At 38.6% G+C, this 12,435-nt stretch overlaps 1 protein-coding gene across 1 annotated transcript in view; it reads right to left on the reverse strand.

Moving 5' to 3' along the window:
- Positions 1–12,435, reverse strand: part of LOC144770001 (collagen alpha-1(XII) chain-like) — an 85,248-nt gene that overhangs the window by 19,277 nt on the left and 53,536 nt on the right. Inside the window, exon 4 of the mRNA XM_078654194.1 lies at positions 9,438–9,584. Within this exon, the coding sequence (XP_078510320.1) occupies positions 9,438–9,584 (147 nt within the window). The remainder of the gene's footprint in view (positions 1–9,437; positions 9,585–12,435) is intronic.

Below are 12,435 nucleotides of genomic sequence, written 5' to 3' on the forward strand. Positions count from 1 at the left end.
CTGATGAAACCGCGAAGGCAGCTGTGCTATCACTCGTTCAAAAATAAAAATAGATCGTGAAATAATGCAAGCTGTCACTGCTTCAGTAAAAGACAGTGGTAAAACACTCCCAAAAGGCTTTCCACTCAAGTACTCCTATATAACTCATGCACATAATGTTCCTTTTGCTCGAATCCCTGGAGTGGGGGATAGAGTAATTCCTAAAATTGAACATAGATGAGGACTAATTTTAGCAGCACATGAAGGGCTCGCCTCTGCACACGCAGATGTTTCTGCGACAGTATCGTTATTAAAACAGAGATACTGGTGGCCAGGCATGAGAAAACAACCTAGAAACTATGTACTAGACTTTGAAATCTGCCAACAAATGAAGGTTTCCACAGTGAAACGTCCGGCGCAGACGCCCCTTCTAATTTCAGATAAGCCATTAGCGTTTGTTTACCTGGACCACTGTGGTCCCCTAAAAAGGGATGGCAACTATAAATATATCATGGTCGCAGTGGATTCCTGCTCAAGATTCATTTGGGTGTGGCCCCTGTGCTCAGCTGATGACCGAACTGTTATAAAAGATTTGCGAGTCTTTATCGGCACATACACAAATCAGCACGCTACATTCTGACCAGGTTCCTGAGTTTATCTCTCGAGCTTACAAAGAGGCAATGGCCAGCTTGAGCATTGCATTGCGGTTCTCAAGTCCATTCCATCCTGAGGGAAATGCGGTAGTGGAACGAGGACATAATGCAATCTATAATGGCGAGGGTATTAGGCTAGGGTGATGGGTGGGTCAAACATCTAATAAGTGTTCAACGTAGTCTTAACAATCTGCCAAGAAATTCTCTCGGTGGAATCACTCCATGTGAAATCCTTTTTGGTACTAGAATGCTTGTCCAGGATCTTGATCGTCACACTTCAGTGGTGGAACAAAAACCTTTTGATATCAAGAGACCTGTCATCAGTAAACATCAAAGCTGTTCCTATACCAGGTGGTATAGCATGGGACAGAACTGATTATGACATCTATGGTCCGGTTGAGGTGTTGAAGATTCTACACCAATTCAAGGTTTCCTTGAGTGACTTCATTTTACCCAGCACATTTTCTGATGATTGGGACTTTGAGACTGTCAATAATATGATGTCAGACTTAGAAATGTCTGCAAAATTCACAAAGCATGAATACTTAGAAGGTTCATCGGATTATGAACAAATGTATTGTTTTAATCATTATGGTAATCATTATTTGCACATATCTGCAAACCCTAGAAATGTTTTTTTCTATAATCCATGGGAACATTGTGCCACGCCACCGAAGGGTAGCTCAAAAACATTCTATGAAAAGTTTCCATCCTTCTCAGGTTTTAATGTCACAAACACAGAAACTTTTTACTTTAAAAATGTGAATAAGACAGGAATGAAAAATATGTTGACTAATACCAAGCAAATTTATTCTGCGGACTTTTATGCTCAGCTGTCCACATTAGGTTTTGAGTTTTGGAGAGACAAGATTGAGACAAAAACTGTCTGGGGGACAAAAGACTGGCAGGTGCAGGGATTAGAACCCTTATTTAGAGGCTGCCTCATCCCAGAACAAATAATGTTTTTAAATGACACTGTTCAACAAATTTCTTGTCTTGGCATAGCTAAGATACAAGATTCAAACAAACTGTCCATACCTAAACCCACACCTGATAGTAATGGCACTACAGATGAGGAGGGAGACGTAAAACATATTTTACAACAGAACTAATTCTGATTGGAAAAAATGGTTAATCTGGCCCACAGACACGAATTACTGTCAAGATAGATTCCAGAACAAAACAAAAGGGTTTACAGTGAATAGGCCAGATCCAAGATATGCCCAGAGACAACATCCAGCGATAATAACAACTTACAGTGTAGGAAAACTATGCCTTGAGTGGCTACAGAGATCCACACTTCCAGAAATAAAACAACACTTAACTTTGCGTAAATATGGCGATGATTTGAGAGACTTCTTACTAGGACCTCGTCAGCCACGTCATAAACGTTTCATATACGCCGGTATATACGCTGCTTATAATGAAGCATGAAAAGTCACGCAAATGGAAACTGCAGAAAGAATACGTGAAATTGATCGTATTAATTTAGAGAAAATTGTCTTTGTAGTGGACAATGGGTTAACGACTCTGTCCTCCAGAATTTTATTCTTTGGACAGCATTGTATCGTCTGCCATAGATATAATAGAACTGGACTTGCTCATGTTACAACATGGACAGTCTCAATTGCGTTCTATAATGCTGCTTGGCTGGACATTACAAAATCTCCGTTCAGGCTACGTGCCATTGTGTCTAATCAACACCACGTCATTGTTTACTGGGTTTAACATTGCAGATAATCAAATCTCTTTGGCACAGAGGGGAGCAGACTATACGGTGCTGAGCATAGAAAAACTTGTACCATTAACTGTTTCTGAGAAACCAGTCGTGGAATGGATAATACATGGCACCATCACGATACCAGTGACGATTTTCCAGTTTCAGTATTGCTTGAAACACATATACCAGCAGACCTGGATGAAAGGTTGGGTAAAGAGTACATAAAGTCGACTTGGGATTTACCATAAACACACAAATGTTGGAGTGGGGGAAAGGAGGTATTTCTTAGTGGTAAAAATTGCAAAAATGCACTAAGTGGTACACTTTTGTGTCAGGGTATTAATTTACATGGAACCTGCAATGGTTCTTCGACCAACCTTTCTTGCCACCTGCAGGGTTCCCCGGCAGCAGTGATAGATCCAGTTTTTAGGCAGCTATCCAATGGTAGCTACATAATGTTGAATGATCACAGCTGTTGTGGAATGATGCCAGGAATAGCCTATTTCGTTAATGTGTCAGCCAGGATAACTTGTTGTATGCAAGTATTATTTCCTAAAAGCAAGACAGACGGGGTGTCGCCGCTATGGCCTTCACTGAACATCTCTTCTATACAAATTGATACTTTAAGCAAAATGAAAGCCATTCTTTTACAAAAAACGGTGCCACTGACCTCATCCAAAGAGACGTAGGAACTACAAGTTGCAAGGTCTTCTGCGGAGATACATGCCCTTTTATCCACAAATTGCCCAATACATTTCACAGAAATGTTAGGTCATATCTTAAACATGTCACCAGCGATACCCAGACTACCATGGAGAACACTCTTCTGGCCATGCAGTATCGTGACCAATTTACATAGATTCTTGGCTACGCTCGTTTGAGAGATCTGAATACTACTTGGTTCCTTTCGTTCAGACCAATCTGTCAAGATTGCATCTTACCTGTTTTACGAGGCCTGCTTTGCGGAGAAGAATGCGTGTTGGGCGTTTGTCGACACTTCCATCAGTGCTGCCAACGGACGTTGACGCTTTGCTTGGTTCTGTAACGGCTCATGCATCATGTTGTCCCCAACGGCTACCAATCCTGATGACGGCATTCATTGAGGTCTCACCGGCAATTCAAGCTGAGGGTAAGATACCAAGACCAACGGGCACAGGTACCATCTACTGTGAACATTGCTAATGCAGATGACGCTGACGGCGATGATTCTCATCCGTGTACGAATGATCTACTTAATGAAGTAGTCCAACTTTCACCTCCTGTGGTAGACAATTTCTTTGCCAACTTAGAAGATTTAATGTTTTCTCCTAACAGCGAGAATAACCTTTGAAATTAGCACACAGCGTTCTATCAACTGTGAATTCGACCTTCGTTTTTCAAAACAAAACTTCTAACTTGGGAACTCTATTTTTTCTACAAATCTGATTTGACTTTTTCCCAAAATTGAATTTTGTTTGGGCACAAACTAATCTGCTTAAAGGAGAACAAAAGTTATTTCCAACCTTACGTCAAACTTGGCACCTTCAAGTTATAAATATGCACACACTTGCCCAAGCCAACACAGGGTGGTGTGGAGCAGTTTGACTATCTACCTACCCGACACAGCTTGCCGCAGCAAGTGCCGAAGGGAGCCGACACCCCAGCAGAAGCACTGAGAGAGACGCCGTCTTTTACCAAGAAATCCAGCTCCAGTGTTTGCAAGCTCCCCTTGCGGGGTGTTGGGAAATCGAGTCCTGAGGCAGAGAGATACCAGACCGCCTTCATTCTAAACCAAGGTACAGAGCTGATTAGACCCTGAGAGAAATATTGGATAGATTCTCAGCAAAGAATACTAAACCTATGCTACACCTCACTTCTTCCCTCCTACTAGACCTAGGTTAGGTACATCGGGGTAGGCATATTTTAGAAGCACCAGTTGAGTACTTTTTTAGTAATTGTTATTTATGTATGTATTTTATGGCTTAGAAACCATACCATGCTTTTACAGTATTATTTTATAATACTCTTCTTGCTGTACGCATTATACTTTACAGCCAATATTACGATTGTAGCGGTTCGTTTCTTCTGCATGAGAAAGAAGACTGTTCAATAAATACCTTTTATTGAAAACGCCCGTCTCTCTATTTCTCTGCACCTCTGGTGAAACGAAGCATGCACGATTGACTAAGTAAAATATCAATCTATTGTTTCCACGACTCTGAAGATACGTTTTATCTTGGGGAAACAAAGTTGTCATGTTTATGCGGTTGTCAGAAACTAATCCCTTCTTGTTTATTCGAGAAAGTTTCTAGTGACCTCTGAGCTAGCTGGCGCTCACAATTAAGTCTAATATATTCGATAGAGACCCAGTCAACCTAAGTCCTAGGTCAATTCAATAGTATATATTATTCCAACGCACAGAGCCGATTGGGAATATAGGAACTTCACTACAGTATCTCATGTAGTTATCCTATGGTATCATTGTATGGGTGTATGTAAAGGTATCTCAAGTAATTATCCTATGGTATATTAGTTTGAGTGTATGTAAAGATATCTCATGTAGTGATCCTATGGTATAATGGTTTGAGTGTACGTAAAGGTATCTCATGTAGTTATACTATGATATAAATGTTTGAGTGTATGTTAAGGTATCTCACCTAGTTGTTCTGTGGTATAATGGTTTGAGTGTATGTAAAGATATCTCATGTAGTTAACCTGTGGTATAATAGTTTGAGTGCATGTAAAGGTATCTCATGTAGTTATCCTATGATAGAATGGTTTGAGTGTATGTAAAGGTCTCTCATGTAGTTATGCTATGATAGAATTGTTTGAGTGTATGTAAAGGTCTCTCATGTAGTTATGCTATGATAGAATTGTTTGAGTGTATGTAAAGGTCTCTCATGTAGTTATCCTATGATAGAATTGTTTGAGTGTATGTAAAGGTCTCTCATGTAGTTATCCTATGATAGAATTGTTTGAGTGTATGTAAAGGTCTCTCATGTAGTTATCCTATGATAGAATTGTTTGAGTGCATGTAAAGGTCTCTCATGTAGTTATCCTATGATAGAATTGTTTGAGTGTATGTAAAGGTCTCTCATGTAGTTATGCTATGATAGAATTGTTTGAGTGTATGTAAAGGTCTCTCATGTAGTTATCCTATGATAGAATTGTTTGAGTGTATGTAAAGGTATCTCATGTATTTATCCTGTGGCATAATGGTTTGAGTGTATGTAAAGGTATCTCAAGTAGTTTTCCTATGGTATAATGGTTTGAGTGTATGTAAAGGTATCTCATGCAGTTATCCTGTGGTATAATGGATTGAGTGTATGTAAATGTATCTCATGCAGTTATCCTATGGTATAATGGTTTGAGTGTATGTAAAGGTATCTCATGTAGTTATCCTATGGTATAATGGTTTGAGTGTATGTAAAGGTATCTCATGTAGTTATCCTGTGGCATAATGGTTTGAGTGTATGTAATGGTATCTCATGCAGTTATCCTGTGGCATAATGGTTTCAGTGCATGTAAAGGTATCTCATGCAGTTATCCTGTGGTATAAAGGTTTGAGTGTATGTAAAGGTATCTCATGTAGTTATCCTATGGTATAAAGGTTTGAGTGCATGTAAAGGTATCTCATGTATTTATCCTGTGGCATAATGGTTTGAGTGTATGTAAAGGTATCTCAAGTAGTTTTCCTATGGTATAATGGATTGAGTGTATGTAAATGTATCTCATGCAGTTATCCTGTGGTATAATGGTTTGAGTGTATGTAAAGGTATCTCATGTAGTTATCCTATGGTATAATGGTTTGAGTGTATGTAAAGGTATCTCATGTAGTTATCCTATGGTATAAAGGTTTGAGTGCATGTAAAGGTATCTCATGTATTTATCCTGTGGCATAATGGTTTGAGTGTATGTAAAGGTATCTCAAGTAGTTTTCCTATGGTATAATGGATTGAGTGTATGTAAATGTATCTCATGCAGTTATCCTGTGGTATAATGGTTTGAGTGTATGTAAAGGTATCTCATGTAGTTATCCTATGGTATAATGGTTTGAGTGTATGTAAAGGTATCTCATGTAGTTATCCTATGATAGAATTGTTTGAGTGTATGTAAAGGTATCTCATGTAGGTATCCTATGGTATAATAGTTTGAGTGTATGTAAAGGTATCTCAAGTAGTTATCCTGTGGTATAATGGTTTGAGTGTATGTAATTGTACCTCATGTAGGTATCCTATGGTATAATGGTTTCAATGTATGTAAAGGTATCTCATGTACTTATCCTATGATAGAATTGTTTGAGTGTATGTAATGGTATCTCATTTAGTTATCCTGTGGTATAATGGTTTGAGTGTATGTAAAGGTATCTCATTTAGTTATCCTGTGGTATAATGGTTTGAGTGTATGTAAAGGTATCTCATGTAGTTATCCTGTGGTATAATGGTTTGAGTGTATGTAAAGGTATCTCATGTACTTATCCTATGATAGAATTGTTTGAGTGTATGTAAAGGTATCTCATGTAGTTATCCTAAGGTATACGGGTTTGAGTGCATGTAAAGATATCTCATGTAGTTATGCTATGATAGAATTGTTTGAGTGTATGTTAAGGTATCTCATGTAGGTATCCTATGGTATAATAGTTTGAGTGTATGTAAAGGTATCTCAAGTAGTTATCCTGTGGTATAATGGTTTGAGTGTATGTAATTGTACCTCATGTAGGTATCCTATGGTATAATGGTTTCAATGTATGTAAAGGTATCTCATGTACTTATCCTATGATAGAATTGTTTGAGTGTATGTAAAGGTATCTCATTTAGTTATCCTGTGGTATAATGGTTTGAGTGTATGTAAAGGTCTCTCATGTAGTTATCCTGTGGCATAATGGTTTGAGTGTATGTAAATGTATCTCATGCAGTTATCCTATGGTATAATGGTTTGAGTGTATGTAAAGGTATCTCATGTAGTTATCCTATGGTATAATGGTTTGAGTGTATGTAAAGGTATCTCATGTAGTTATCCTGTGGCATAATGGTTTGAGTGTATGTAATGGTATCTCATGCAGTTATCCTGTGGCATAATGGTTTCAGTGCATGTAAAGGTATCTCATGCAGTTATCCTGTGGTATAAAGGTTTGAGTGTATGTAAAGGTATCTCATGTAGTTATCCTATGGTATAAAGGTTTGAGTGCATGTAAAGGTATCTCATGTATTTATCCTGTGGCATAATGGTTTGAGTGTATGTAAAGGTATCTCAAGTAGTTTTCCTATGGTATAATGGATTGAGTGTATGTAAATGTATCTCATGCAGTTATCCTGTGGTATAATGGTTTGAGTGTATGTAAAGGTATCTCATGTAGTTATCCTATGGTATAATGGTTTGAGTGTATGTAAAGGTATCTCATGTAGTTATCCTATGGTATAAAGGTTTGAGTGCATGTAAAGGTATCTCATGTATTTATCCTGTGGCATAATGGTTTGAGTGTATGTAAAGGTATCTCAAGTAGTTTTCCTATGGTATAATGGATTGAGTGTATGTAAATGTATCTCATGCAGTTATCCTGTGGTATAATGGTTTGAGTGTATGTAAAGGTATCTCATGTAGTTATCCTATGGTATAATGGTTTGAGTGTATGTAAAGGTATCTCATGTAGTTATCCTATGATAGAATTGTTTGAGTGTATGTAAAGGTATCTCATGTAGGTATCCTATGGTATAATAGTTTGAGTGTATGTAAAGGTATCTCAAGTAGTTATCCTGTGGTATAATGGTTTGAGTGTATGTAATTGTACCTCATGTAGGTATCCTATGGTATAATGGTTTCAATGTATGTAAAGGTATCTCATGTACTTATCCTATGATAGAAATGTTTGAGTGTATGTAAAGGTATCTCATTTAGTTATCCTGTGGTATAATGGTTTGAGTGTATGTAAAGGTATCTCATTTAGTTATCCTGTGGTATAATGGTTTGAGTGTATGTAAAGGTATCTCATGTAGTTATCCTGTGGTATAATGGTTTGAGTGTATGTAAAGGTATCTCATGTACTTATCCTATGATAGAATTGTTTGAGTGTATGTAAAGGTATCTCATGTAGTTATCCTAAGGTATACGGGTTTGAGTGCATGTAAAGATATCTCATGTAGTTATGCTATGATAGAATTGTTTGAGTGTATGTTAAGGTATCTCATGTAGGTATCCTATGGTATAATAGTTTGAGTGTATGTAAAGGTATCTCAAGTAGTTATCCTGTGGTATAATGGTTTGAGTGTATGTAATTGTACCTCATGTAGGTATCCTATGGTATAATGGTTTCAATGTATGTAAAGGTATCTCATGTACTTATCCTATGATAGAATTGTTTGAGTGTATGTAAAGGTATCTCATTTAGTTATCCTGTGGTATAATGGTTTGAGTGTATGTAAAGGTATCTCATTTAGTTATCCTGTGGTATAATGGTTTGAGTGTATGTAAAGGTATCTCATGTACTTATCCTATGATAGAATTGTTTGAGTGTATGTAAAGGTATCTCATGTAGTTATCCTAAGGTATACGGGTTTGAGTGCATGTAAAGGTATCTCATGTAGTTATCCTAAGGTATACGGGTTTGAGTGTATGTAAAGGTCTCTCATGTAGTTATCCTGTGGCATAATGGTTTGAGTGTATGTAAATGTATCTCATCTAGTTATCCTATGGTATAATGGTTTGAGTGTATGTAAAGGTATCTCATCTAGTTATCCTATGGTATGGATCCAGCCCTCTTGGACCTACATTGGATCTCTCTGAGTCAGGGGTTTACAGTGTTTCACCATTACATATTCATGGTTTCTGTTATGCCATGTTATCAGTTTTCTAATCAGTTGGAATATTTCCCTTTCTTTATTACATGTTTTCTTTGCCATCTAGCTCACATTTCTCTGAGATCTTTTGTTCTGGACATTTCTCTCATTTCAATGGGTTTTTTGATATATAAAATGCAGGCGACCTGGCAGGAAAATATATGTAAACCTTATTACACTCCTTGTGTTATTAAGGCACTTAAAGTTTAATTTCTGGTACTATATTTTTTAATTCAACAAACAATTTAACATTTTGAAATAAAGTCCACTTACCTGCGCGGAGACATAGTGTCTGTCTCAGGTAGGGGGATAAACCCATCCAGGAAGAGGAATCTTCTGTTCCGGGCTCGTGTCTTACACAGGTGTGGTCCTGTCCACCGGGTCCTCCTTGTTTGTTATGTCGGTCACACTGGGTCACTGCTGCAGGGGAAAAAGGAGAGGACTGATTTAAAGCGGAAGAGACCGAGAGAGAGACCGAGAGAGAGAGAATGTGAGAGAAAGAGAGATGAAATAAGAGGGCTCGGAAGAAAGAGAGCTACAGGCAGAGAGAGGTAAAGAGAAAAGGTAAGAGAGTAAAATTAAGGTGAAAGCAAGAGGGCCATAGGGGAAAGCTGAGTATAGAGAGAGCGAGAGAGAGAGAGAGAGAGACAAAGAGTTGAGAGAAAGACTAGGAGAACATGAACGACACAGAGCAAGAGAAAGGGCAGGCAGGGAGTGAGAAGGGAGAATGAGTGAAATTCAGATAGAGTGAAAGAAAGGGGTGAAATAGAGAAAGCAAGAGAAAGAGGGATACAGGTAGATCAAGAAATAGAGAGATAGAGGGGGAAGTGGAAGAGAGTGAGAGCAAAACTGTAAAATATTACTCTTTAGTATTATTCCATTATAAATTCCATTCTTCATAAATACTTTTTTTAGTTAGCCCTAATGTGTTTTTTGAATCCTGGCTATATTGTCCACAGGCACAAGGTTGGAGGGAAAGGATAGAGAAAAGGTTAATGACTGAAACAGAAAAAAGAAGAGAGAAGAAGAAACTTCAGAGAGAAAGAAAACGAGAGTGGAGGAGAACCAGAGGCAGAATGAGAGAAAAAAAGAAGCTAGAAAGACCGAAAGATATAGAGAAACAGAGGCTGAGATAGAGATAGAGTGAAGGAGGATGAAGAGGGAGAGAGATGGAGGAATCAAGAGAGAGATAAAGAGAGAGGGAAATAGAGAGGAAGAGTGAAGGAGGCAGGGACATCATTCAAGACCAGTAATGTGGCTACAATTCTAGAAAACTTTCATTGGCAAAGAGGGGACGAGATGCAATGTCCACACCTCACACAACGACAGCAAAGCAGATAGATTTATATTCCAGTTTTTGCTTGTGCATAAGTTGATATTCTGGTGATATTAATATTAACCCTATTATTATATTGAGAGTAGAGAGGTCTTGTTGCCGTGCATCTTTGCCATAAGACACTTCTTCGGCTACAACACCTCTCTTCATCTGGGCAGAGAGTCCCTCTCACAATGCAGTACTGATTCGCAAAGCTAACTTACACTTTTAAGTAAGTTTACACTCGTGAGTAAGTTACCTACTTTGTTGTATTAACAATCTGCACTTTTGTAATAACTTACACTTTTGTAGTAACTTACACTTTTGTAGTATATCCAGCACTACTGATGGCCAACCACTGGTATTGCAACACCCTTCCATAGAAAATTAAATCCCATAGGAAAAAATAAAATGAAATTAAATGATTTTAAATAGATAGAAATATAATGAAATATACATTATTGTTAACATATATGGAAAAGTGCATATTTGTTATTTAATTATATAATATTTAGGTTATTAAATAATACTGATATTTAAATACAAATTAAATAAATGAAAATATGTACCCACTTCCAGAAAACAAAATAAAGAAAACAACCTTAACTTTAAAAAGGTTGCTTGCAAAGCTGGCATTTTCAGCTAATGAGATGAATGCACCAGCATTAACTGTCTCAGTACATATAAGCCATGCCCTCAGGATATATTTGAGCAGTACATGATCTAGTTCTTGAGGTTGGGGCGGGGTTACTGGAACTTCTTGACCCATAAAATGAACTCCTTATCACAGCGCACCAATGGCAAGTCATCTACACCCGTCTGCAACCAGAATATATCCAGAACAGCTACTTTGCCGGTAGGAAGGTAGGATCTGCTTTCATGGTCACCCCCACTTTTTGCTGGTGTTCCTCTGTTTTGTGAAGAGTCTGATTGGGATCCTGCCAATCAGGACCCCAGCCACTGTGCATCCACCCTAAATTTGACAATGGTAAGTACTTTTGCACCTTCCCAGTTGGCTACTACTGGTGTACCCATGTAAGTCCCTAGTATATGGAACTGAGGTACCCAGGGCATAGGTGCACCAGGGGTCTCCCATGGGCTGCAGCAAGCATTATGACACCCATCGGAGTCCACTTAAACTGTGACTACAGGCCTGCCATTGCAGCCTGTGAGAGTGGGTGCTTGTACCTCTCATAACTGATATATTTTCCTTGTATTTGAGGTCAATGCACTGTTACAATCGCATAGTCAAACATAGGACAAAAAAGCAAAGTTACAGTAATTCATCAGAAGGGGGAGGGAGAGGAAGGAGACATAGCAGGGAGAAGGGAAGGAAGTATGCCCAATGTCCGGCTGGGTAGGTGACGGCCAAGGGAGTGAACCAGGGCCGATCTCCTCTCCAGCTGTCTAAGCACCTCCACCGGGCATCGGCCATATTGCCCCGAATCCACTGTCAGGATAAATATCAGGGTTAAAGTAAGTGATGGTCGAGGGGGTGAACCAGGGCCGATCTCCTCTTTAGTGACACAAGACACTGAGTATATACAAAACACTGAATACCTTTTTTACACTCTACCCAGAAAACAAATAACATAAAAGTGCTTCAGCTTAACACCCACATTTCGAGCACTTTTCTGTATGTTGGATGATCACTGAGAGAAGGCAGAGAGATGGAGAGTGATTTCATATTTGAGGATGACAGAAACCCAGGGCTGAGTCACCTGAAAGGAGCTTGGAACCCCCAAGACACCTGAGGCAGGAATAAGATACACAATTGAAGTGAATGAGGGGTCTGAGGGATATTGCATGCATGTATCCATGTACAGTGAATGAGGGGTCTGAGGGATATTGCATGCATGTATCCATGTACAGTGAATGAGGGTCTGATGGATATTGCATGCATGTATCCATGTACAGTGAATGAGGGGTCTGATGGATAGTGCATGCATGTATCCA

Source organism: Lissotriton helveticus, chromosome 7 (genome assembly GCF_964261635.1).
Source record: "Lissotriton helveticus chromosome 7, aLisHel1.1, whole genome shotgun sequence".
NCBI classification, from domain to species: Eukaryota; Metazoa; Chordata; class Amphibia; order Caudata; family Salamandridae; genus Lissotriton; species Lissotriton helveticus.